General features: G+C 41.0%; 1 protein-coding gene across 13 annotated transcripts in view; it reads left to right on the top strand.

The window, feature by feature from the left end:
- Pex5 (peroxisomal biogenesis factor 5) overlaps nucleotides 1–6,018 on the top strand; it is a 23,485-nt gene extending 17,467 nt beyond the window's left edge. For all 13 annotated transcript variants that reach the window (XM_048787571.1, XM_015500644.2, XM_015500647.2 and 10 more), the window contains 6 exons: nucleotides 2,224–2,367; nucleotides 2,554–2,624; nucleotides 3,041–3,253; nucleotides 3,563–3,728; nucleotides 4,256–4,413; nucleotides 4,580–6,018. In XM_048787571.1, coding sequence (XP_048643528.1) covers nucleotides 2,224–2,367; nucleotides 2,554–2,624; nucleotides 3,041–3,253; nucleotides 3,563–3,728; nucleotides 4,256–4,413; nucleotides 4,580–4,781 — 954 coding nt within the window. In that variant the 3' untranslated portion in view covers nucleotides 4,782–6,018. The remainder of the gene's footprint in view (nucleotides 1–2,223; nucleotides 2,368–2,553; nucleotides 2,625–3,040; nucleotides 3,254–3,562; nucleotides 3,729–4,255; nucleotides 4,414–4,579) is intronic.
- The last annotated feature ends 19,488 nt before the right edge of the window (nucleotides 6,019–25,506 follow it).

Here is a 25,506-nt window from a genome sequence, read left to right as displayed (position 1 = left end):
GGGGGGGGGGGGCGGCTCTACCCTTCCTCAGGCCACTGGGCCTGTTCTGTCTATCGGTTGCAGGTCTGGCCTGTTCTGCTGGTGGTCACAGTTCCGTCTACCTTGCAGGCGCGGGGGGGGCGGGGGGCGGCTCTGCCTCTCAGCAGGCCGCTGCTCCTGTTCTGCCGGTGGGTCGCAGGCCCGCCTACCTTGCAGGAGTGGTTGGCAGCTCTGCCCCTCTGCGGGCCACTGGGCCTTTTCTGTCGGTGGTCACAGTTCTGCCTACCTGGTAGGCGCGGGGGTGGGGTGCGGTAGGGGGCGGCTCTGCCCCTCAGCAGGCCGCTGGGCCTGTTCTGTGGGTGGTCACAGTTCCGTCTACCTTGCCGTCGCCGAAAAATTCTTCTTTGAATAGCAATTGATGAGCCTTCAGGGAGGATAGATAGCAAAGACGAGGGGAAACTTAGAGAATACTGCAGTTGAAAGATTCTGGCATTGATTTGTCTTATTGTCTACTGAAGACACATGAATAGTATTCAGATCACTCCTGGCTGTCACACAAACAAGCCATTATATCTCAAGGAAATATCTAGAACAATGAGGATAATATTATTTATAAATAGTATATTAAGCTTTTGTTACAGCTTTGGTGAATATACTCATTTGATGCTCTTAGTAGCTTTGAGAGGTAGAAATTACATTCATTAGGAAATTACAACATAGATGACCATAATCTCTTTCCCCAAGAGTAGCTTAAAGCATAGATTGATGATGGATGGTGGTTAAGGTTTGAATATAAAGGATTTATTTTATTGAATTCTGGTAGTCTAGGGTGGAGGTTGGCAAACTATGGAATAAATCCACATGCCACCTGTTGTTATTATGGTTCACTGAGAATGGTTTCAACATTTTTAAATGGTTGAAAAAAATTTAAAAGAAGAGTAATATTTGGTGATACATAAAAAATAAAGTTCAAAATTCATTGTCCATAAATAAAGTTTTACTAGAACATAGCTGGACTCTTTACTAATCCCTGAACTTGGGTCCTATTCTGCCTTTTGAGTTTTTAATATTGTACAAAAATTTCCCAAAATCTATTTCCCAAAAACTATTTCAACATTATTATACTTTACCTCAGATCCATCTCCTACAGTGTAATCTCACTTCATGAACCACCTGTTGTAAATATTCAGTTTTCCGTTGTGACAAATGACCTGTCACTGAAAACTTAGAATAGTTTCGAACTTTGCTGAAATACTTCACCCAAATCACAAAAAAATAATGAAACGGCCTCATGTCTTTATTATGTACAGTTTCATCCTAATTTGTCCTTAACTATATTATGTTTTAATCTATGTTTAAAAAGGCTCTGTCTGGTATTTTGCTTCTTGTTTTCATTCTGTATGCTGTTTTGTAATGGTAAGTATTTACTTCCCAAATAGAAGCATTTTATTTGCTTGTCCCAAGTCATATGTCTTGCTAGTGACTTTTCATCTAATCTTAAAACTACCCCACTTACATAAATTGCTAGTTGACAAGCTGGGTGCAGTGGCACAGGCTTTTATCCCAGCTCCTGAGGTGGCTGAGCAGGAAGATTGCAAATTTGAGGCCTCCTTGGACAATTTAGTGAGACCCTGTCTCAGAAAAAAAAGGGTCTGAGGATGTAGTTCAGTGGTAGGGTGTCCCTGGGTTCAATCCCTAGTAACACACAAACACACATACAGAAAGAAATGCCTTCTGTCCAGTGGTAAGAAGTCAAAGATATGGAAATGCACATCTATGAATTGCCCAGCATGGATCAGAGTTGGTAGACTTTCCTACCTTTTTAGTTATTATAAATAGGAGAAGGCAGCATGAATTTTTTTTTTTTTTTTTTTTTAAGTATTTTTTAGTTGTTAATGGACCTTTATTTATATGTGGTGCTGAGAATCGAACCCAGTGCCTCACACACATGCTAGGCAAGAGCTCTACCCTGAGCCACAACCCCAGCCCGGCAGCATGAATCTTATACTGAGTGATTTTACTTAGTTATAGATGATCTTTATAATACAGAGAATTTGCCATCAGTTAATACAGATAACTTAACTTCTCTACTACCTCTGTCTTGTTTGTTCTCTTCCTGTCCCTGCTGCTCTGATTGTGGTGGTTCTCTACTACCTCTGTCTTGTTTGTTCTCTTCCTGTCCCTGCTGCTCTGATTGTGGTGGTTCCCTTTTGGACAACTTCTCACTTACATTCCTCCTTGTAGGGATACCAATTTGAGGAGGAGAATCCCCTGCGTGATCACCCTCAGCCTTTTGAAGAAGGACTACGGCGGCTTCAGGAGGGGGACCTGCCAAATGCTGTGCTGCTTTTTGAGGCTGCTGTGCAGCAGGATCCTAAGCATATGGAAGTGAGTTACTCATTGTTCTGACTGCTCCCTCCAGTTTTGAGGGAGACCCCAAAGACTGTGGTGCAGATGGATCAGGTCTGGGTTGGGGTCTAGGTTTGGGTGATGAGAGATGGTGAGTGGGGGAGGTCTGAGGAAGGGAGGATGGAAAGACTACAAAGATGATGGGATCTGTCAACTTCTCTCTAGGCTTGGCAGTATCTGGGTACTACTCAGGCAGAGAATGAGCAAGAACTTTTAGCCATCAGTGCGTTGCGGAGGTGAGTATGCTAAAAGATGAGGACTAGGTTTTCTAGGGCTCTGCAATAGTCTTTAGATTGGTGAGAACCCAGAACCAGATCTTTGACTTCTTTCTGGCCATTAACACTCGTGTTGTCTCATGACGAAACTCTGAGGTTTGGAATGAGTGGGAGAGAACTGGTTCTACTCTTTTGTCAGTTTTTGGTTTTATCTGTGGGAACCTAGTTGGTTCCTTGGCAGCTAAAACTTTCCCCTTCTTGGGTCTGAAATTTTGTTATTAACTCACATATCAAAGGATTCTTTTCTGTATTAATTTGAGAGGGTGGGAAAGGTTGAGGCCAGCATGATTGTATTGCAAAGCTTGGCTTTGACCCCTGGGAGCTCATGGTGCCAGCGTCACTGTAGATGATGTGTCTGCTTATCCCTGCCCAAACAGGTGTCTGGAGCTAAAGCCAGATAACCGGACAGCACTGATGGCGCTGGCTGTGAGCTTCACCAATGAGTCCTTGCAGCGACAGGCCTGTGAAACCCTGCGAGACTGGCTGCGCTACACACCGGCCTATGCCCATCTGGTGGCACCTGGTGAAGAAGGGACTGGTGGGGCAGGACTGGGCCCCAGCAAGCGTGTCTTGGGATCTCTGTTGTCTGAGTGAGTGTGAGGGGTTCCTGGGATGAGGCATGGTAGAGTCCCTGTGGGTGTGTGACCTTGATTTTGGAAGTTAGGATAGATTGAGATCTATTGAGTGGGATGGGAAACTTGGAAGGAGGTCTGCATTCTACTATGCAGTACAGGGGTGGAACAGAAAAACAGGTTTCTAAATTTGAATTTGGAAGTAGGAGGGATGACTGATATGTTGATCAATCTTGGGGATATGATTGACTTCTTAAGGATTTGAGAAGTAGGAATATAGATGTATCTGTTTACCTACTTTTTGGTGTTTTTCCCCTCCTTACCCAGCTCCCTGTTTCTTGAAGTAAAAGAGCTCTTCTTGGCAGCTGTACGCCTGGACCCTACCTCCATCGACCCCGATGTGCAATGTGGCTTAGGAGTCCTCTTCAACCTGAGTGGGGAGTATGACAAGGCCGTGGACTGTTTCACAGCTGCCCTCAGTGTTCGTCCCAATGTGAGTTTTAGGAAGGAATGGAAATGGGACTTAACTTTGTACCTTGTTGAAGAATCACTGTGCACAGGATATATAAATACATATATGTATATGTGTATATATATATATTTTTATATGTACATTTTACTTTATTATATATATTTTAGTTGTACAGATACAATATTTATTTTTATAAATAATATATTCATAAATAAATATTTATTTTTATGTAGTGCTGAGGATTGAACCTAGTTCCTCACATGTGCTAGGCAAGTACACTATCACTGAGCTACAACTCCAGACCTGCACAGGATATTTCATTCCAGTGTTTTCCTTGCAAGGGCTAGGAAAAGAAGGGCAGGAAGACAGGGTCTTCTGGACCCTGGGGAGTTTGCATGGGGTAAGAGGGTTACATTGTGACCACTGAGAAGATAGAGTGGATTAGTAAAACCCATTAGCTGAACAGAGTAGTGAAGCAGGGGGAGGAATGGGCAGAATTTGATCTAAGCCTAGCTCATGTTCCCAGCCCTTCTCCATCCCTATCCCAGGACTACTTGCTGTGGAATAAACTGGGAGCCACCCTGGCCAATGGAAACCAGAGTGAAGAAGCAGTGGCTGCATACCGCAGGGCCCTGGAGCTACAGCCTGGCTACATCCGGTCTCGTTACAACCTGGGCATAAGCTGCATTAACCTTGGGGCTCACCGGTGAGTCTGCCTGTTGCATCATGAGCAGGTGCACTGTTCTCCCTAGCTCCTTGTTCTCTGATCCTGTCACTTGACTAAATAACCCCAGTTATCTTCCTCCCTGTCACCTCCTCTGTTTCCTTCCATTGTTCTGCTCACCAGCTGCTATTTCTCCTTTTCCCTACAGGGAGGCTGTGGAACACTTTCTGGAGGCCTTGAACATGCAGAGGAAGAGCCGGGGCCCTCGGGGTGAGGGGGGCGCCATGTCAGAAAACATCTGGAGCACCCTGCGTTTGGCTCTGTCTATGTTAGGCCAGAGTGACGCCTACGGGGCGGCTGATGCCCGGGATCTGTCTGCCCTCCTAACTATGTTTGGCCTGCCCCAGTGACAGTGGGATGGGCTGCCCTGTGAGTGTCTGCTTGGAGGGGTCTCTGCTCTGGATGTGACTCCCTCTCCCACAGTGGGCCTACCAAGGGGGTGGGCTGATGACCACAAGCGGTATGGCCTCTCAGGAGCTGCTTCAGTGTAGGAGTGGACAGTCTTGTTCTCTAGGTCCTACATAATTGTAGGGAAAGGAGCTGTTGTCGGAGTCCCTTGGTAATTCAAGGGCTTTATGTCCAGCTACAGATCTCTCTCTGTTCATCACACCCTTTCTTGGTGCTGCTTTTTCGGTAGGACCCAAGGATATAGGGTAACTGTTGTTATCAACTGCCATTTCTGATAGGGTCTACCACATTGTAATGTCTGTTCTTTTACTTGGAATTGGTAATAGTCCCGCTTGCTTCCTTAGGCAGTTGTGTGTAGGAGGCTCTTCTGCTCTGCATCTCTAACGGTGGCTCTGTCTGGGATGGGCTGTGTTGGAAGCCAGCCTGTTTGATTAAAATGTCTATTTAGCGCTGCAGAGCTGAGTTTTGGTAGGGTGCTGATGGTTTTGTCATTCTTGGACCTCCCTGGCTGTGAGCTTGGATTCCTTGTGAGTGCCATGCTGATGCAGTAATGCTAGTACTCTATGGAACAGGAACAGCTAGGGTCAGAAAGTCTTTGGGTGTGGAGTAGAAGGAAAGCTTATGTGTGTGGGGGGCTTGGAGGGGACTATGTAGGAACAGATTAGGGGCTCTGTCCTGGGGTCTTTGGTGGAAGGATAGAGGGGTGTGGTGAATGCAGCAGTTCCTCTTCTTAGAAAGATTTGTGAGTAGGAGTTGAGCTAACTCTTGTAGAAAGTTGATTTGGAAATTGCAGTCTTGCCAAATTCCTAGTAAAGAGGGGGTTCAGTGTTACCATAAGCCTTTGCTATACTTCTTGAAATGTTTCTAGGGGTGAGTGTTATAAAATCCCTTTCCCCCATATCACCTCTACAAGATGAAGATTGAGGGGAGCTGAGGGAGCAGCTTGGATGCTTCTCATCTGTTCCCCTGCTTGGAGAGATGCACTAACCTCCAGAAACGACTGCTAAGCCTCTTGCCTTGTTTTTAGTAGCTAATGATCAGAGAGATTTTTTTTTTTAAACTACCATGGTCCCAAGGTTCCATCCTGAAATTTATTTTTCTTTGTATGGATATGTATAAATGATTTAAAAAACTGTAAAATATTTGTATGAAAAATAAATAAAACTAATGTGAGTATGAGTTCTGCTGTTGGATATGAAGCTATGGTGGCAGGAGTTGGGTTGGTGTTTGGAGGATTGGTATGCAACAATTTTTCTCTCTTTATCTTCCAAATTCTCATTGGTATACTGATTACCTATCCACCTCTGCAGTGTTATTGATCACCTAGTATCTGCTTGGGAGTGTGGAGAAGATGACTTTAGCCCAGACCACTGTGTGTATGGGGTGTATGGGTTAGCAGGAGAGATGGATATTTAACAGTCATGGATTTCTACAGTTGTGTTACTATTACAAAGGAAAATATGGTGTTGTATGATCGTTCAGTTGTTTTGGTGAATTATGTGAAAGGATTTTAATCTTTTTTTTTTTTCAGTGCTTAGGTCTAAAGGTTTTCATCTGGTTCTACCTGGACTTACCAGGAACTATATCAAGAGCCATATCTGGATGGGCATCTTATCTTTTTTTTTGTTTTGGGGTACCGGAATTGAACTCGGGGGCATTCAACCACTGAGCTACATCCCCAGCCCAGTTTTGTATTTTATTTAGAGGTAGGGTCTTACTGAGTTGCCTTGCGCCTTGTTTTTTGCTGAGGCTGGTTTGAACTCACAATCCTGCCTCAGCCTCCTAAACTGCTGGGATTACGGGCATGTGCCACTGTGCCCGGCTCTTTTTTTTTTTTAATAATTTTTTTTTCTTATATTTTATTTTTTAGTTGTAGTTGGACACAGTACCTTTATTTTATTTTTATGTGGTGCTGAAGATTAAACCCAGGGCCTCGAATATGCTAGGTTAACGCTCTGCCGCTGAGCCACAACCCCAGCCCTTTGTTTCCACATTTTTTATTGGTGCATTATTATAGTTATATCTATCGATGGAATTTGTTGTTACATATTCATACATGCACATAGTATAACAATATAATTTGGTCCATGTCACTCCCCATGGACATCCATCTTTTTTTTTTTTTTTTTTTAATACAGAGGATTGAACTCAGATGCACTCAACCACTGACCACATCCTCAGCCCTATTTTGAATCTTATTTAGAGACAGGGTCTAACTAAGTTGCTTAGTGCCTTGCTTTTGCTGGGGCTGGCTTTGAATTCAAAAACCTCTTGCCTCAGCCTCCCCAGCCGCGGGATTATAGGTGTGTGCCATTGTGCCCGGCATGGGCATCCATTTTGAGGAAGAATTAAAATACAAACAAATGTCCATAACCGTGTCAGAACAGAAAAAAAAAAAATGTCTAAAGGAGAACTGGTTCTATAAATTATCCAGTCAGTGAAATATTTAGCTAATTATATTTATGAAACAATTTTTTTATGACAACAAATGCTAAACGTATATTGGGAGAAAAAGCATTAGCAAATTGCTTACTGATTATCTCAAGAAAAAAATTCATTGGAAATAGAACCCCAATATGCTAAAAGTATGAAGAGTTTGAGTGATTTTTCTCCTGCTTCATCATACTTCTTGATAGTTTCCACATTTTCTGAATTTATAGAAAAGAAAATTACACTATGGGGGGAGAGGAACAGGAGGAAGCAGTGACATCTGTTGCCACCTGGATGATCACAGGGCATCTGTGTCAGTCCTCAAAGGGTGGTAATGTAGCCACAGGCATGGGAGTGGGCTGTACAGGCCAAGGCAGTAGTTTCCACACTATAGAGATAGAAGAGGGAAGAAGTTGGACTGAGTAAGTGGCTTAAGAATTGAGCTAACCCTACCTGGGTGCACACCTGTAATCCCAGTGGCTGGGGAGGCTGAGGCAGGATTGCAAGTTCAAAGCCAGCCTCAGCAACTTAGCGAAGCCCTAAGCAACTTAGACCCTGCCTCAAAATAGAAAATAAAAAATTGTGTAGGGGTGTGGCTCAGTGGTTAAGCACCCCTGGGTTCAATCCTTGATGCCAAAAAAATAAAAATAAAAGAGCTAACACCTGATTTAAGCCAAGTTTCCAGGTTCATCTGCTTCACCCATTCTTGGTAACATGAAGGTGTCCAAGAGGATGTTTTTCTTGCATGGTCAGTGCCAGGTATATATTCTGACCCCAAATCAAATCCAGCAAATGTTACTTGATTCCCCCATCAAATACTGTTCCAGGCACCATGATTCAGTTGACAAGGCAGGAAAGTCCTTGCTCTCATGGCTTACATACTTGTGAGGGAAGAGAATGCACAAGTAAATAAGAAAATTTCAGTTGTAAGTGCTGTGAAGAAGTCAAATGGCATAATGTATAGAGAGTAACAGGGAAAGTAAAGGGGGTACAAAACTAGGGGGGTCAGGAAAAGCCTTTCTCATGATCTGCATGACCAGACAGCCGTGGGGTGTTCTGGTGGAAGAGCCGTCCAGGTCCTGGGGAACAAATGCAAGGCTGTGGTTTGACATTAAAAAGTTCTGAGCACTCTTGCTGGGTATGGTGGCACACACTTGTAATCCCAGCGGTTATGGAGGCTGAAACTGGAGGATCATGAGTTCAAAGCCAGTCTCGGCAAAAGCAAGGCGCTAAGCAACTCAGTGAGACCCTGTCTGTAAATAAATACAACATAGGGCTGGGGATGTGGCTCAGTGGTTGAGTGCCCCTGAGTTCAATCCCTGGTACTCCCCCCCACCAGCAAAAAACAAAAACAAGTTCTGAGCACTCCCAACAGCAAGAAGGCCAGAGAGGCTGAAATGTAAGGAGTGGGGGCAAGAGTAGCAGTCCTGCATACTCTCTACCTCTCCCCTTGCAGCTAAGCTTCTTTAGGGAGCAGGCCAGGCCATTTTTGCTGCTTCCATTCCAGGATATTCCTTTTGTATGTACTGTACTGTTTGCTGCACTCATTGCACTACTGAAACTGATAAGGTTACCAGTTGCTTCACATACTTCCAAGGTCAACAGGCACATTTATTTCTGATCGTATTTGATCTAACTGGCACTTGATCCAGAGGCAGCTCTGCCACACCTGATTGTGCAGGTTGTACACTGCATAATTCTGGGAGTGTGGAGTGCACTAACATCGTCTACATGAGTGATGCTTTGCAGTGCTGTGCAGAGCAAAATCTTCATGGCCTTATTAAGTGGCCCTGCATTGATGACCACTCTCTAAACTTCCCCCACTGCTATTCTTTTCCCAGGTCTTTCCTGTATCTGTGTCTATCTGCTTCATGAATATTGTTTTTAAGAGCTCAGTTCTTGTCCTTCTGCTTTGCATTAGCCACCCTTGGTGGCTGCATCCACACCTGTGGCTATAAGTGCTGATGACAGTCCAACCTAGTTCTCTACCCCAGGCCTTAGATACACTGCACACTTCCTAGTTCTGTCCCCAACATGTGGGTGTTCCATGGCACCTTAGACTCACCAGATTCAAAATAGGAATATCCTTCCAAAAATCTCATTTCATGTATTTTTGGAGAGGTATGGGGAGAAACCAGTGAGTGAATCTGGATTCTTATTCTTCAGTAACCCTAAGGTCACTCAGCTCTTCAGGATCTACCTCCTCAAAATAGCTCACAAGAAGTCTTCCAATGTTTGTAATTTCCTTAAGTGCTTTTGTTTTGGGGCTCATCATTGTTCTTGGATCACTATGAGAGCTGCTTTCCCCACCCACCTCATTTCGCTCACCCCCAACTCCTCATCATCTAAACCAATGTTCTTAGATGTGACATGGGGTCTCTTACTTCTCTAACTTCTCACAACTGTGCAAGACATTCAGAACTTTAATTGATGCCTGTTGAATGAATTGCACGCAAAAGTGTGGATCGAAGAACTAGGAAATGCCAAAATAGCCCCTCCTTGTTTGGAGCTAATGTTTTGATTCTCCCCAAGTTGGAAAAGACGGATTGAATTCTTGATACCTTACTTCCACAAGAGAAAGTGCCCTTGTGAAGGGAAGGCTTTGGTAGAGGAGAGCACACTGTCCTGCTGGGTGCAGTGGTGCACACCTGTAATCCCAGCAAGTGGGGAGGCTGAGGCAGAAGGATTGCAGTTCAAAGTCAGCCCCAGAAACTTAGAGAGAACCTGTTTCAAAATAAAGAATGGGCTGGGATGTGGCTCAGTAGATTCAATCCCTGGTACCAAAAAAAAGGTGTTTTCTTTTGTATTATTTTGATACCCGGTGATTAAACCCATCGGTGCTTAACAACTGAGCCACATACCCAGACCTTAAAAAAGTGGTAGACAAGCACTCTACCACTGAGCCACAACCCCACCCCCACCCCTTTTTTTTTTTAAAATTTTGAGACAAGGCTCTTGCTAAATTGCTTAGACTCTCACTAAATTGCCATGGCTGGATTTTTTTTAAAAATTTTTTACTTAGTTGTATATGGACACAATACCTTATATTTATGTATTTTTATGTGATGCTGAGGGTGGAATCCAGTGCCTTACACATGCTAGGTGAGTGCTCTACCACTGAGCCTCAACCCTATCCCCATGTGGCTGGCTTTTGAGCAGGAAGGATCTTCCTGCCTCAGCTTTCTGAGCCATTAGGATTACAAGCATGTGCCATCATGCCCAGTGCACTGGAATAAACCTTGAAATGAGTTAGAAACCTTGTTCAGCTACTCAGTACAGAAGGGAGAACATAACTCCTGGAAAGGGACTTCTGAAGAGGGTGGGATATATCCTTAGTAGAGGATCCTTAGCACCCAGGGCTCAGGCTTGAGCAGTCACACGGTAGTGGGAAGCTAGCTCTGTGTAGGAAGCCCTGGCTCTAAAGACAAAACTGTAGTTTGGCAGCAGAGCTTCCATGTAGGTAGTGAGGGGACCCTGATGCTGAGTTCCAGGGCGGGGGCAGCATGTTAAGGTGGTGCAGGAGGAGGAATCATCTTAGGTATGAATGATCAGTGATGGCCTTGACCCTTGATCACCAGTGGCACTGCAGAAGCCATAGATCTCTGAATGAGCTGCTTTCTGGTGCCAGAATGCTGCACTTGTATTGGTCCTGCTCTCATTTGCTCAGACTAGGAAGAGAGAGTATCAGTGCAAAATTCAGCTATGGCCAATGGATAATAAATCAGAAGAGGACTTCAGCAAATGGTGCACTCATGCATATACACACTCACAAAAGGAAATTCTCAATGCCAGCAGAGCACAAATGGTCTTCTAGAATGAATAAACATGATTTCTTAATTAAAAAATTCATTAAGACAAAAAGTGAATAATGAGAATCATTAATGTTCTGAAAAATAAAAAAAATTACACATATAGAACAAATGTCAATTGAGGTAAAAAAACCCAAACAGACAAGGGATTAGGAGAACAGATCTGGGAAACCGTGTGCACAGAACAATAGACATTCCAAAGGAAAACAAATGAATAGCTGGGCCGCTGGTGGTGCATGCTTGTAATGCCAGCAATTCCCAAGGCTGAGTGAGGCTGAGTCAGGAGGAACTCGAGTTCAAAGCCAGCCTCAACAACAGCGAGTTGCTAAGCAATTCAGTGAGACTCTATCTCTAAATAAAATACAAAATAGGGCTGGGGATGTGGCTCAGTGATTGAGTGCCCCTGAGTTTGATCTCCAGTACCAAAAAAGAAAAAGAAAACAAATGAATTAAATAAAGAATATAAAATGCTTTTGAGCTCAAGGCTCGATTGAAAAGTTATACTGAGTTTCATGCAAGATTAGAAAAACTGGGCTCCCTAGTATCAGGATATCAGGGTTCTGGAATAGCAAAGGCTGTGTAGAGACACCTACCCCCCAGAGCAAGGTGGGCTTAATTACCATAATATATGGTAAGCCTGGGTTGGTAAATAGGCACCTTGACTCATTAAGACTATTGTGATGGGTTAATAGACCATGCTGTTCCCAAGAGTGAGAAAGGTGGGCAGCCAATGAAGGCATCACGAAAGGCTGAAGTCAGCACCACAATGGAAAAAGTGACCCTTTGCCCAGATTCAAGATCTGGACCAGTTATTGATTGAAGGGCAGGCTAGCTCTCTTTGAAAAGAACCAATAGAATAGAGGAAGAAGGGGATTGAGAAGGAGAGATGAGGGGAGGGCATGTAAAGTACTGGGGAATGAAATTTATCAAATTATGTGATGTCCATGTTGAATATTGCTTCTATGAATAATTATAATACACTAATTACAATAATAATGAAAGAAGGGAGATCAGTAGAGTAGGGCCAGAAGACCAGGGGAGGGAGGAGGAGTGGGAAATGTTGATCAAATTATATGCCTGAACTTGCGATCCTCCTGACTCAGCCTCACTCAGCCCCTGGAGCTGCTGGGATTACAAGCATAAACCACCAGCCTGCCCAGCTATTAATTTGTTTTCCTTTGGAACGTCTATTATTTTGTACACAAGGTTTCCCAGATCTGATCTCCTAATCCATTTTTTTTAACCTCAATTGACATCTGTTTTTGTTCTAAATGTGTATTTTTTTTTTAGAACATTAATGGTACTCATTATTCACTTTTTGTCTTACTGATTTTTTAACTAGGAAATCATGTTTATTCATTCTAGAATGAATATGGCATAATGTAAATATGGCAAAATAAAACCCACTTGTGTATAATTATAATACACCAATTAAAAAAAAAGAACCTGTGATACCACTAGGATATTCAATAAACACTCCTCAAATCTTCTCTAAAGAGACCTATGGCCATATAGCAGAGTAACTGACTGGGAAAGGAGATGCCCAGGTCTTCAAGGAATCTAAAAGTCCATTTTGACCTTGCTTAATATAGTAGGGACTGAATGGAAGCCAGGAAGTTAATAGAATCCTGACTCAAGTCCTTCTTAGTGTGGTTGTTTCTTTCAGCCTTTAGCTTTTTCTGATTAATACAATGAGTTATTACTAAAAACATTTTTCTCTTTCAGTTTCCCAGACTGGAAACCTTAATTCCCAACTCTCCCTCACTCCCACATTCCATCCGTGATATCAGAACCTTTCAAATTCATTGTTTAATGTTACTATGTAGCTTTTGCTATATATCAATAATAGATTTAACCTAACATGTCACTTATAAAGCACAATAAAGAATGCTATCAATATAACAATAAACAAGAATGTTATCAGTAACATTGAAACTGTGCTTCCCCTGTTTGTCTCTGTGCCATTTTCTTCAGAAGTCACCACTCTCTCGCTTTTTTATAAAATACTTTTATTATACATGTATACTTCCCACATTTATCTTTGAGTTTTCTAAAAATGGCAGTATTCTGTTCTTCCCTGGATTTGCTTTTATTTATTTGAAATATTTCAAAGACTCATTCATATTTTAATGTACAGCTGCAGTTCACAAATATACCATGAATTATTTGTTCTCCTATTGGTAACATTTAGGTTGTTTCTATTTTTGGCTATGATGAGCAAATCATTGCTATGAATATTTTTGTAGCTGTTGCCTAGTGCACATGTGCAATAGTTTTTTTGGAATATACTGAGGGATGGAATTGTTTGGTAGTATACCAATTGTTTGGCTATGTACCAAGGGGAGGCATTGTTAATATTTAATTTACTAGGTGATGAAGATTTCCAGAGTGAGTATGCCAATTTCCATCCCTACCATCAGTGTATAAAAATCTCCATTGTTATATATCACTCTGACACCTAGAACTATTGAGTCCAACTTGTTATCTGACTTGGTATTGTTGGACTTACTAATTTTTTCATTCTAGTGACTTTAGAATAGGTTTTTTTTTTTCATGTGTGATTTTATTTTATACTTCTTGAATTCATAGAGACTGAGCATCCTTCCATGTTTATTTCCTCATAGACCACCTTATTTCCTCTTTATTATTGCCCTTTTTTATTGAGTTGTGATTTTGTTACTAATTATTAGAATATTTTTATATATTCTGGATACTAATCCATGTGAATTACAAATAAATTCTCCCAGTTTGTGGTTTGTATTTTCATTTTCTTATCATTTTTTTATTTAAAAAGTTTAATATAGCTGAATTTCTTACTCTTAAAAAATGATTATGGCTTTTTTTGTGCATATATCAAAAAGTAAAAGTCCTTGCTTTTTTCAAAGTCATAAAAATACTATCCTATTAATTATTCAGTTAATTATTTAGCTCTTACATTTAAAACTTTAATCCATGTCAAGTTGATTTTTATTTATGATGTGAGGTAAGAATCTATTTTCTATACCTCACATTTTTTCATATGGGTAATTGTTACAGAATTATTCATTGAAGAACTTTGCCTTTTTCTAGTGCTCTGCAATGCCACCTGTATCATTTATCAAGGGTCCCAGGGTTTCTGGCTTTTTCTTTTGTATCATTTATCTTTTTTTTCTATCTTTGTGCCAATACCACCCTGCCAGAATGCTCTAACTTTTTCATAATCCTTGGCCTCTGTCAGAGAAAATATCTTCCCCCCAGTTTACTCACTTTCAGTTAAACATTCTTTTTAAGCATATGTGTGTGTGTACACACACACACACACACACACATTTATTTGCAAAGAATTTATAAATTCCATGAAAAAGCTGAATGTGATTTTAATTGGAATTGCATTTAGTCTGTAGATCAATTTGGGGAGAGCTGGTATCTCTACAATGATTCTTTTTTTTTAAATGTTTATTTTTTAGGTGTAGATGGACACAACACAATGCCTTTAATTTTATGTGGTGCTGAGGATCGAACCCAGGTCCCACCCGTGCTAGGCACGTGCTCTACCGCTGAGCCACAATCCCAGCCTCTCTACAGTGATTCTTATCTTCCATGAAACCTGTATATATATCTTTCAATATACTTAGATCTTTGTTATTGTTTTCATGTAAAGTTTTATAATTATTAAATTTTTTTAGGAATTTATATGCTATTATAAATTCTGTCTCTATTATATGTTAAGGTTGTTTCTTTCTGGCATATGAAAATGAAATAGCTTTTCTGTATAATATTTATATTCAGTTTCTAAATCCTTTGACAATAAATTCTTTTGGATTTTCTACATGGACAATTATATCACATAAAAACAATAGCCTTTTTACTTTGTCCTTTCTAACCCTTATATCTATTGTCTAACTTTTTTGTTCTTTTGTTTTTTGTGGTACTGGGGATTGAACTCAAGGGCACTTAACCAATAGGTCATATCCCCAGCCACCCCCCCACCTTTTAAAAAAAATATACTTTTTAGTTGTAGATGGACACAATACACCCATTTATTTATCTTTATGTGGTTCTGAGGATCAAACCCAGGGCCTTACACATGCTAGGGGAGTGCTGTACCACTGAGCCACAACCCCAGCCCCAGCCCCTCCCGAGTCCTTTATTCTACTTGCTCAGGTCATAAGTCCCTTATCCTGAGGAAGTGCTGCCACTTTGGGCCATATCTTTTTGTTCTACTCTGCGCTTAATGCTAGTGAAGTTTTCTAGTAATCTGAAGCTCTTATCCCTTGATCCTTGCCAAATAACTTAATTCAAAATGTCACAAACATAGTTTGGGTATGTAGCTTGGTGGTAAAGCATGTGAGAGGCCCTGGGTTCAATTCCCAGTATTGGAGAAAACAAAAATTGTAACAGAAATTCATTAATATGTCATAAGGACACTTCCTGCCTCAAGTTGAGCTAATGTATCTAGCTTTTTTTTTTTTGGTGGGGTGGGTGGAGTGGGTACTGGGGATTGAATTCACTCGCCACCGAGCCACATCCCCAGCCCTATTTTGTATTTTTATTTGAGACAGGGTCTTACTGAATTGCTTAGCACCTCGTTAAATTGCTGAGGCTGGTTGAACTCATGATCCTCCTGTCTCAGCCTCCCAAGATGCTGGGATTACAGGTGAGCACCACTGCATCTGGCTAATGTAACAAACTTGATAAAATAAAAACTTAAGAGAAAAATAATAAACAATGTTTCTTTATAGTTTGAATATATGGGCTTCATCAGTTCAAGAAAATTTTGTGCTTAGTCCCCTAATAACATCTGGCAACTGCTAATAGGCTGCAAAACCTGCCAATACCACTATTATATATTTACAGTTCTCTTGCTTTTTGATGATTCTCAAAGCCAAAATATCCTGATTTTAGGGGCTGGGATTGTGGCTCAGTGGTAGAGTGCTGGCCTCACATGCATGAGGCACTGGGTTCGATCCTCAGCACCACATAAATGTAAAATAAATACATTGTGTCCCCCTAAAACTAAGAAATAAATATTTAAAAAAAAATCCTGATTTTGTACCATGTTAGAAGCAAGCACAAATCAGATAATCTCCAACATTCAAACAGAGGTGAATGCCAGTACTGTCTCATTTCACTTTAATTAGCCAGTTCAATACACCATTTTTTTTAGTTTAAATTAAAAGCATAACCTAAATTTCTTTGTTTGAACAAATGATCCAACAACGATGCAAATATCATATGCATATATTCCTATAAGAGGAACCAAAGTGCTTGGAACAGTTAATGTTGGACAAACAGAAGATGGCGCCATGATTCCTGGTTGTCATGTCCTGCACTGTTTATCTCCTTGATAACCGCCATATTTTTCTGCCTTACCTTGGACTCAGAGGTATGGAGCCAGCCAACCAGGGACTGAACCTCTGAACCCATGAGCCAAAATAAATGTTCCTCCTCTCAGTTGTATTTGTTAGGTCTTTTTGTCACAGCAACACAAAACTAACTAAAACAATCATTATATACAAATTGAAATAACAAAGTTACTGCCTTCTCTATTAATGACCTATTTGCTCTACTTTTTCTTTTTCCTTTTTTTTTGAGACTAAATTGCCAAAATGTCTTGAACTCCTGGGCAGAAGAAGCAATCTTCCCATCTCAGCATCCTGTGTGCTAAGACTACAGGCATGTGCCACTGTGTTCTCCTCCACTTGTGTGTGTGTGTGGAGGGAAGAGAGTAGGGAGCTCATGAAAATCAAAGTGACATCTGTTGAGAAAAGGGACCAAGGGGTAGGAAGGGGGGAGGGTAGAGGAAAGTGCTGGGAGTAATATTGGCCATATTATATTATTCTTTTGTGTGCGTGTATGAAAATGTAACAACAAACCCCATCATTATGTGCAACTACAATGCACCAATAAAAACATGAAAAGGAAAAAAATAAAAGTGAGGTCTTTAATGCCATAAAGTGTGGGTATGAATTCCAGCTCCACCATTTACTAGCTGTGTGACCTGGGAAAGTTACATAACTTCCTTGTGTCTCAATTTCCTCTTCTGTTAAACTGGGGACTCTATGCCATGAGTTTTGTGAGTATTAAAGGAGTTAATGCATGTAAAGTATTGGTATGTAATATATTGTATTATGTGTTATTATTAATGTTGATGCTGTTAATTCTGTTCCACTTCCAACACAGGTTGGGTATCCTAAACATATGGAGTTGATGAAATTTCCAGTATAAATTCAAATTCTTTATGATCTTGTCCATAAACTTTTTCCCACAGGAGTATGCTTCCCAGTTTGTAATGTTCCACTATTTCATTCCAGCAGGAGGTTCTTGACATCAGAGGTTCTCATGGTGGTTCACTCATGGACCGGAAGATTTAATATGGCAGATATGTCCACTCTCCTAATATTGATATATTCAGTACAGTATCAATAAAAATCATAAAATGTTGTTTTCATAAAATGTAACAAATGTATTCTAAAATTTATATAGAAATTCAAAGGATTAAGGATAGTAAAGATGTCCTTGGAGGACATAGTGGGAAGAAAGACTTATACCTATTCACTTTATTATAAAGTGATTGTAAGGAACACAATGTGGCATTGACAGGAGGTGGATAACAGACCAAAGAAATGGAAAAGACAACCCAGAAACAGAGGCCCTGGGCTTTATCCCTAGTACTGGAAAAAAGAAAAAAAAAAGTACCAGGCACACAGTAAACTTTAAATAAATGTGCTCTTAATTTCACTCTATGTTTCTTAAAGTAATTTATACTATTTTAGAAAATTAACAAATATATAAGCCGAGTGTGGTGGTGCACGCCTGTAATCCCTGTGATTGGAGAGGCTAAGACAGGAAGATTGCAAGTTCAAAGCCAGTCTCAGCAATGGTGGGGCACTAAGCAACTCATTGAGACCCTGTCTCTAAATAAAATACAAAATAGGGCTGGGGATGTGGCTTGGTGGTTGAGTGCCCCTGAGTTCAATCCCTGGTACCAAAAAAAAAAAAAGAAAAAGAAAAAAATAATTTAGACATGAATTCCGATATTTTGAAATTTAAAATTGCCAGTACCTGAAATTCTTTTTTTTAAATTTTTTTAGTCAAAGATGGACACAATATCTATTTATTCATTTTTATGTGGTGCTGAGGATCGAGCCCTGTGCCTCACACTTGTTAGGCAAGCACTCTACCCCAGCCCCATGAAATTCTTTAAGAAAAAATAAAAAGATGAATGCATTTCATGATGAAAATAAGTGGATTTTTTCATTATAAGACACCATAAAGGGAATTAAAGGGCAAGATAGAGTTATTTGCAGTACATGGGAACCACCATTTGACCCAGCTATTGCCCTTCTCGGACTATTCCCTGAAGACCTTAAAAGAGCGTACTATAGGGATACTGCTACATCGATGTTCATAGCAGCACAATTCACAATAGATAGACTGTGGAACCAACCCAGATGCCCTTCAATAGATGAATGGATAAAAAAATGTGGCATTTATACACCATGGAGTATTACGCAGCACTAAAAAATGACAAAATCATGGAATTTGCAGGGAAATGGATGGCACTAGAGTAGATTATGCTTAGTGAAGCTAGCCAATCCCTAAAAAACAAATACCAAATGTCTTCTTTGATATAATGAGAGCAACTAAGAACAGAGCAGGGAGGAAGAGCAGGAAGAAAAGATTAACATTAAACAGAGACATGAGGTGGGAGGGAAAGGGAGAGAAAAGGGAAATTGCATGGAAATGGAGGGAGACCCTCATTGTTATACAAAATTACATATAAGAGGTTGTGAGGGGAATGGGAAAATAAACAAGGAGAGAAATGAATTACAGTACATGGGGTAGAGAGAGAAGATGGGAGGGGAGGGGAGGGGGGTTAGTTGAGGATAGGAAAGGTAGCAGAATACAATAGTCACTAATATGGCATTATGTAAAAATGTGGATGTGTAACCGATGTGATTCTACAATCTGTATTTGGGGTAAAAATGGGAGTTCATAACCCACTTGAATCTAATGTATGAAATATGATATGTCAAGAGCTTTGTAATGTTTTGAACAACCAATAAAAAAAAGAAAATGATTTAAAAAAATTTTTAAAGAAGATTAGTTGCCTTTTCTATGATAAATCTTCTTTTAGCTAATGTTGGGAGATTGTTCCTGGGAAAGGAGAACAGTAGTTTAAGTATGTCATTGACCAATTTGTGCTTTCTTGGAGCAGGAGGCCAAATATGGGAACATCTGGAAACCATGTCATATGTCAAACGGACTATTTCCAAGGTGTGTAATTTAGAATTAGTTTTTTTTTTCTAAATAATTTTTTTTTCACACGTCTGCTGCATAGAAATGGGAAGAGATGAGTTCTGAGCTCCAAGGGGCAAAATGCTTGACTAAAGGATGGAGGTGCCAGGGAGGTTTGTGGTCAAGCTGAGTTGTCAAGCAATTTCTTCTTTGCAATGCTTTCAGGGAATGAAGAGATGGTGTTTGTAGAGGCCCTCAGTCTTTGTGTCTATTCCTAAATATGCCAGATCTCTTTAGGAACTGGAGGTTAGAGAAGAGGCTGTTCATCAGCATTATGCTCACAAGGATGTTTCCTCGTGGTTCTGTTCAATTCCATCTTGGTGAGAGGCACAAGGTTTCCCTTCATGCCTCAAAACATTCAAGACTGTTGAGTTGATGGGACAGATAGAGTATCCATGTCCAAGGACATCTTGTCCTTGAGAGCCTTCAACTGTGGCTCTAAATTCTTTCCTGCCACTTTGAATGGGCCTCTTCTTTCCAGGCCCTTCTTCCTATCCACTTCAAGTACCTCTTTCTTTTTCTCTCGTTCTTCTCCCTCCCTCATCAGAGAGGTATATCAACAGAAATGAGTCTGTTGAGGTATAACTCTCTTCATCTTCAGTAGGGTGAATGTTCCCTTTTTTTTTGTTTCTAATTCCGCATATTTAAAATAATATAAGCAGAATAAAATTGATTTTTTTTTTGGTGATGCTGGGGATTGAAGCCAGGGCCTAGTGCATGCAAGGCAAGCAGTCTACTAACTGAGCTATATTCCCAGCCCTTGGAATAAAATTGATACCATTTACATGATCTGGTAGATTAATCCACTAATATGGATTAACTAGGTGGTAACTGCAGGCAGGTAAAATGTGGCTGGAGGAAGTAAGTCACTGGGAAGGTGCCTTTGGGGTTTATATTTTATCCCTGGTGATCTTCCTGGCTCTCATGTACTGAGCTGGTCCTTCTGCCATGATGTTTTTTGCCTTACCTTGGCCCCAGAGCAATCGAATTGGCTGACTCTGGACATAACCTTTGAAACTGTGAGAAAATAAACTTTTCTTCCTCTGAGTTGTTTTTGTCAAGTCTTTTGGTTACAGTGCCAGGAAGCTGACTATTAATAGAGGCCTAGTTCACAGTCCTGGAAATTCAAGAGTATTGCACCTGCATCTGCTTAACTCCTTTGAGGGTCTCATGGCAGATGGCATCACAATGGCGGGTCCATGTGTGGAACAGAGGGAGAGGTCACATGGTAAGACAGGAAGCAAGAGACTGGGCAGAGGTCAAGCTCTCTCTTTTTAACAACCTGCTCTTAGAGATCTGACCCACTCCCTCAAGACCACACTGTTCTGTACACAAAGGTAAAGCCCCTTGTGTATAAGGTCCCACCTCTTAAAAGTTCCACCATCTCTATACCACCACACTGGGGACCAAGCCTCTGGCACATGAACCTGTAGTGGACAAACTATGTCTACACCTAAGCAACTGTCTTGTTCATTCCCATATTTCCAGGTCCTGGAACACAGAGAACATGTTATGCTCGAATTCAGGACCCTCAAAAGACTACCAGAGACCAAGATCGATGTAAGCAGCAAAGAGGTATTTATTGCGAGCTAGCTCGGTCCTCCGCTCACACACAGCAACTGGTGATGCTGAGAGGCCCCGAGCCCAGGGTTTGCAGCAGTTTTATACACTCTTTGGGGAAGGCAGGGACTTCACATACATCATAGCATCTCTTAGCAAATCATCACATACTGGAGGAAAATCATAAAACAACTCTAAAACATGATTAGCACATTCACTGGCGGGAACAAGTTGGGCAGGGGTGATTGGTTTCTACAAGAGGGGATTCATTTGAACTGATTGGTTTAAGCCAAGAGGGGTGTTCATGCTGAACTACATGGTTTCCCAACATCATAAACTACTGGGAGGGTCATCTGGAATCCCAGGTATTTCCCTGTCTCATGCTGATTGGTGGCTGCTAGAGCTATGGGTCTCCACCTAGCCTGTCTGAGTCAGGGACACCTGGTGCAGCAGATCTCTCCTGTTATTTGTAGATAAACAACTTAGCAGGGTGGAATGTGCCTAGGAGTGCTCTGTGGGTCTTTCCAAGGACAAAGGTCTTGCCCCTTCCTTGGACAGGCTTTGCTCTGAGGTAGAGGCTGGTTTTTCAAACACTCTACAGATATTTACTCAATAAATGAATAAGTGAAGAAAACCAACTCTTAATTGCTAGGCCCTTTCTTAGATGTTAGTGGTGAAAAAATTAAGTTGGTCATAGTGACTTAAAAGTCTGATGCTCTTACTTTAGGAACGAGGCCAGCTCTAACGTCTGGGGAAAAGTCAGTTTAGCATAGATGATATAGCTTCAAGGTTTACAGCAAAACAACTAAATTAGCAACATTTTAAAACATTATATAGATTTTTTTTTCACTCAGAAAGAATATTTAGTTGCTAAAGAGCACCAAATTAAGTAAGACTTCTTATGCTGTGAACTCAGAAAACTGGAGAGAATAAAAGGAAAAATTCTCATCTTCTAGCACTTGGGAACTCTTAAATATTTTACCTCCTTAGAGCCCAGACTCAAGGGTGAATCCTAACTCTGTACTAACTACAGTCCCTGGGCTACTCCTTAACTTGTCTGAGCCTCAGTTTTTCTCATGTGTAAGTGGGGCATACTAATCCTCAAGTTGCCCTGCTGTTGTTAAGATTAAGGGAGCTCAACATAAAAAACAATCACCATAAAGCCTGTCACTTTGTAAATGCTCAATAAATTGCAGCAATTACTAATAATGGTCACCAATAAATATTAACTCCCTGACTTTGTTTCAAGTCTCTTGGGCTTCTCTAGTCCTCCCAGTTAACTCTGGCTTCTCAAAAGAGGGACCAAGTTCAAACCTGATTGCCAAGATTGTGCAGGCTGACAATAGTTGGACTCAGGAGCTGGTTCATTTCCTGGGACAGGTGTTGCCTTTGTTCAGTCTCTCATCAACCCACTTATTTTCTGCCACTCTTATAGCACATGCATGTGCACTTGCATGTGTGCGTGCGTGCACGCACTCTTACAGGAGAATTGGTAATAGTGAGGAAGTACATTTCTTATTAGTTACCAGAATCTTTTTGGTATTACCATACTTGAGGTGCTGTGAATGTCCATTTAATTTCTTTTTTGAATAACGAATTTCTTTCCACTTTGAGACAGTGGTTATTAAGTTATAAATACATCAGGGAGGACCAGATTTGCTGAGCCACTGAGCCTCCTGGGAAAATCCTTAGAAATCCTTATAGAAATCTTATAGACACACACACAACAGAGAGAAGAGGATCCAGAAACCTGACTTGGATCCTCTTCTCTCTGTTGTTACCTTTCCCATAATTTATTGTGTAGAATGCTTTGGTGGTCCCTGTCTAGTCTCTGCAGCATCCTTCAAGATTCACTTAAGATGACTCTGCTTTCACAGCATGAAAGACCAACGAAGCCATTTTCCTAAACAAAAGGGCTCTTTCTGTGTCTCCTCTCCATCATTATGTCAACTAACTAGTTATTTTTCTTCCTGTTTTATTCCTCTGTGGTTTTAATCGAAAAGCAGCCAAATGATAAATTCATTGATAAGCTTCCTGTCTCCTCTGGTGTGTCTGATTAAGACTCACTAAGAGGCCCCATGTCTCCACCTGGTAATATGCTGTGGTTGTCTTGTGTATCTTTGGAGACACAGAGAGATTTGCAGCATGTATACATTTGTTGGAGATAAACTGCTTCTGTCTTTGAAAACTGGAATTAGCTTTAGTAATTCTGAAATCTGATGCCTTTGAAATGAAAATGTCAACTGCTTAAATAATGTTCTCAAGACTAGTTTTTCTTACATAATTTCCCTGAAATGTCTGGCACAGTGACATTCATTCAATCAGTAAACATAAGGTAAGTATCTATTAAGTTAGAGACACTGGGAATATAAAGTCATATCTTTCATAATGTTTAGGAGAGTAAGAGGCACATCATAAACAATTTAAGAATCCTAGGCACGAGGGAAACAGTGTTGTGTTAGTCAGCTTTTCATCCCTGTAGACAAAATATCCGACAAGACCAACCTAGAGGAGGAAAAGTTTATTTTGGCTCACGATTTCGGAGCCTCAGTCCATGGTGGGCTGACTCTATTGCTCTGGGCCCAAGATGAGGCAGAACATCATGGTGAAAGAGCATGGAGGAGAAGCCCTGCTCTGCTCAAGGCAACCTAGAAGCAGAGAGAAAGGGAAGGAGGAGCCAGGGAGACAAGATACAACCCCCAAGGAGCCACCTCCTCTAGCCGCACCCCTCCGAGTGACCAGCACAGTAGTCCTTTCAATTATTAATCCATCAAATGTGTTAATCCACTGATTAGATTACAGCTGTCATATAGAATCGTTCCACCTCTGAACATTCCCACATTAATACAAGAGTTCACATTCAAACCATAACTTGTAACACCTCATTCCAAACCATAACAAGTGTCTAGGAGGTGAGATGGGGCATAAGGGCGGTAAGGAGGTATAGTTTCCTTTAGTTTTGGGTCCTGCCAGAGCCTCAGCTGATGCCTGTAACCAGCAAGGGTATAGTGGGCAATGCCCAGATTAGGAAGGATCAATAGTAAGGGTAAAAAGAATCTGTTTACAGACTTTTTAGATGTGAAAGAGCAGATGCTCACAAAAATGCTTATTTTGGGTGTTTTTAAGCAAGTTTTCAGGCAAGACTTTTAAGTGTAGAAAAATACCACATATGGAAGACATCACCTATGAGGGGTGTCTCGCTTTGAACTCTGAGTGCCAATTGTTCGTGGGCAACCTTGGGCTAGCTGGCCCAAATCAGTTCCTTTCTTATTTGAGGTTGAGCCATCTTCTGGGCTAGAGAAGGAACTCTGGTGGTTCTAATCTTGGGTTTAAATACCTTAAGGATCACCAACCACAAGAACTCAAAATTCTTTGCGGTTGGTTAATAACATAATAAGCTTCTGACCAGAGATGGTTTAATCATGCAACTAAAGCAGCACAATCTTCGTGGCCCCTCATTGCAGCAGCTGCTTCCTAACACAGGGAGGAGCCCTAACACTGTGTTCACAAGGTGTATGCTTTTTGTAAACTGCAAAAGGAAGCTGTTTTAAATTCTGTCAGCCAAGATGCTTCTTTCTTTCCACTCCAGTCTCCTCTCTGCCATGCTTTCTCTTGCACTGGAGAGGGTCAGATTAGTCAAGCCATTTTTTAAATATATATTTTTAGTTGCAGATAGACACAATAGTTTTATTTTATTAATTTTTTATGTGGTGCTGAGGATCATACCCAGGGCCTCACATTTGCTAGGCGAACTCTCTACTGCTGAGCCACAACCCCAGCCCCCAAATCTCTTTATTTTGTTTACTTATTTTAATATGGTGCTGAGGATCAAACCCAATGCCTCACATGTGCAAGGCAAGTGCTCTGCTACTGAGTCACAACCACACCCCATGCAATGTATTCTTGATAGCAATGCTGTCAATTTTTTCCTGCCTTGGAGAAGTTTAATTTCACACTTTAGAGTTCTGTGAGTGGTGGGATGGGATGGGGGAAGATGCTGAACGCTGCTTTTTTTTTTTTATCATGCATTACTACCAGCTAGCACATATATTACCTCCTAATGCCAACTCATGTAATCCTCACAAGAATTCTGTTAGGTTCTATTGTTACTCTCACTTTATAGACAGGCCACAGAGATTCAGAGAATTTAAGAAATTTGCTCAAAGTCACTCACCTAGAGTGTGACAGAGCTATGGGTCAAGGTAGGGTGGATCTGGAATCTGTTCTGACCACCAATTGCAGTGTACTCTCCCAAGTTCACCATGGGACCCAGCTAAGTTGGTGTCCTCTCCAAAATCTTCTCTTTCATATATTTAATGAGGTTGTACAATGACATTTCCTTATGTGTCAAAGGTCTTACCTTTATCAAAGGAGCGAAGGGATCGCTGGACTCTGGCAACCATATCTATGTCTCATGTGTCTAGATGAATGTGTTTTTGATGATGATATAGAATCCAAAACTGGGTAAGAAATGGTAAACCAGGACCCCAGGAGGACAGTATCACCTCTAAGTGGCTGAGTAGATCTTCATCCCAGCTCCAGCACCTGGGTTCAAATTCCTGCTGTTTTTTTTTTTTTTTTTTTTTTT

This window comes from Marmota marmota, unplaced genomic scaffold (assembly GCF_001458135.2).
Source record: "Marmota marmota marmota unplaced genomic scaffold, marMar, whole genome shotgun sequence".
Taxonomy (NCBI): domain Eukaryota; kingdom Metazoa; phylum Chordata; class Mammalia; order Rodentia; family Sciuridae; genus Marmota; species Marmota marmota.
The sequence above is the reverse complement of the archived record's forward strand: the minus strand, read 5'-3'. Positions and strand labels throughout refer to the sequence as shown.